Here is a 453-nt window from a genome sequence, read left to right on the forward strand (position 1 = left end):
GGAAGGAGATATTCTGTCCAAATTGTCCAATTGATAAATGACGGATTTAATACATTAAAAGATTGTTTTGTATATTTTTCCAGGACTGTCCAAACTGTCCAAAAGCTATCCAAACTGTCCAAAAGCTATCCAAACAGTTTACATGAAGTTTGTGTAGTCGTCTGGGACTTGAGTGACGACAGCTTCAGCGTGGCGAGGCGCTGTTTGAATTCCCAGCTTGATGGCATGGATGCGGTTCACGTAACGTAGTGCCTCGGCTTTAGCTATATCCATGAACGCCAGTAAGCTTGGATGAGCTCCACGCCCAAATTTCTCGCCGAAGTCGCGGTTGTACTTTTCGAGCGGGTTATTGGTCCTTTTTGTGATGTCAATCCCACCAACCATCATGCTATTGACGTTCCACAAGCTGGAATCAAAGCGCCCCATCCACGTCTTGCGAAAATATCGCCAAAA

At 45.0% G+C, this 453-nt stretch overlaps 1 protein-coding gene across 1 annotated transcript; it reads right to left on the minus strand.

The window, feature by feature from the left end:
* Nucleotides 1-138: 138 nt before the first annotated feature.
* PPTG_01454 (hypothetical protein) lies at nucleotides 139-426 on the minus strand (the record flags this gene model as incomplete). The annotated part of the gene is made up of 1 exon (XM_008894763.1): nucleotides 139-426. The coding sequence occupies one exon, from the start codon at nucleotides 424-426 to the stop codon at nucleotides 139-141; it is 288 nt and encodes a 95-aa protein (XP_008893011.1).
* Between the last annotated feature and the right edge of the window lie 27 nt (nucleotides 427-453).

Source organism: Phytophthora parasitica, assembly GCF_000247585.1.
Source record: "Phytophthora parasitica INRA-310 unplaced genomic scaffold supercont2.3, whole genome shotgun sequence".
In the NCBI taxonomy this organism is placed as follows: domain Eukaryota; phylum Oomycota; class Peronosporomycetes; order Peronosporales; family Peronosporaceae; genus Phytophthora; species Phytophthora nicotianae.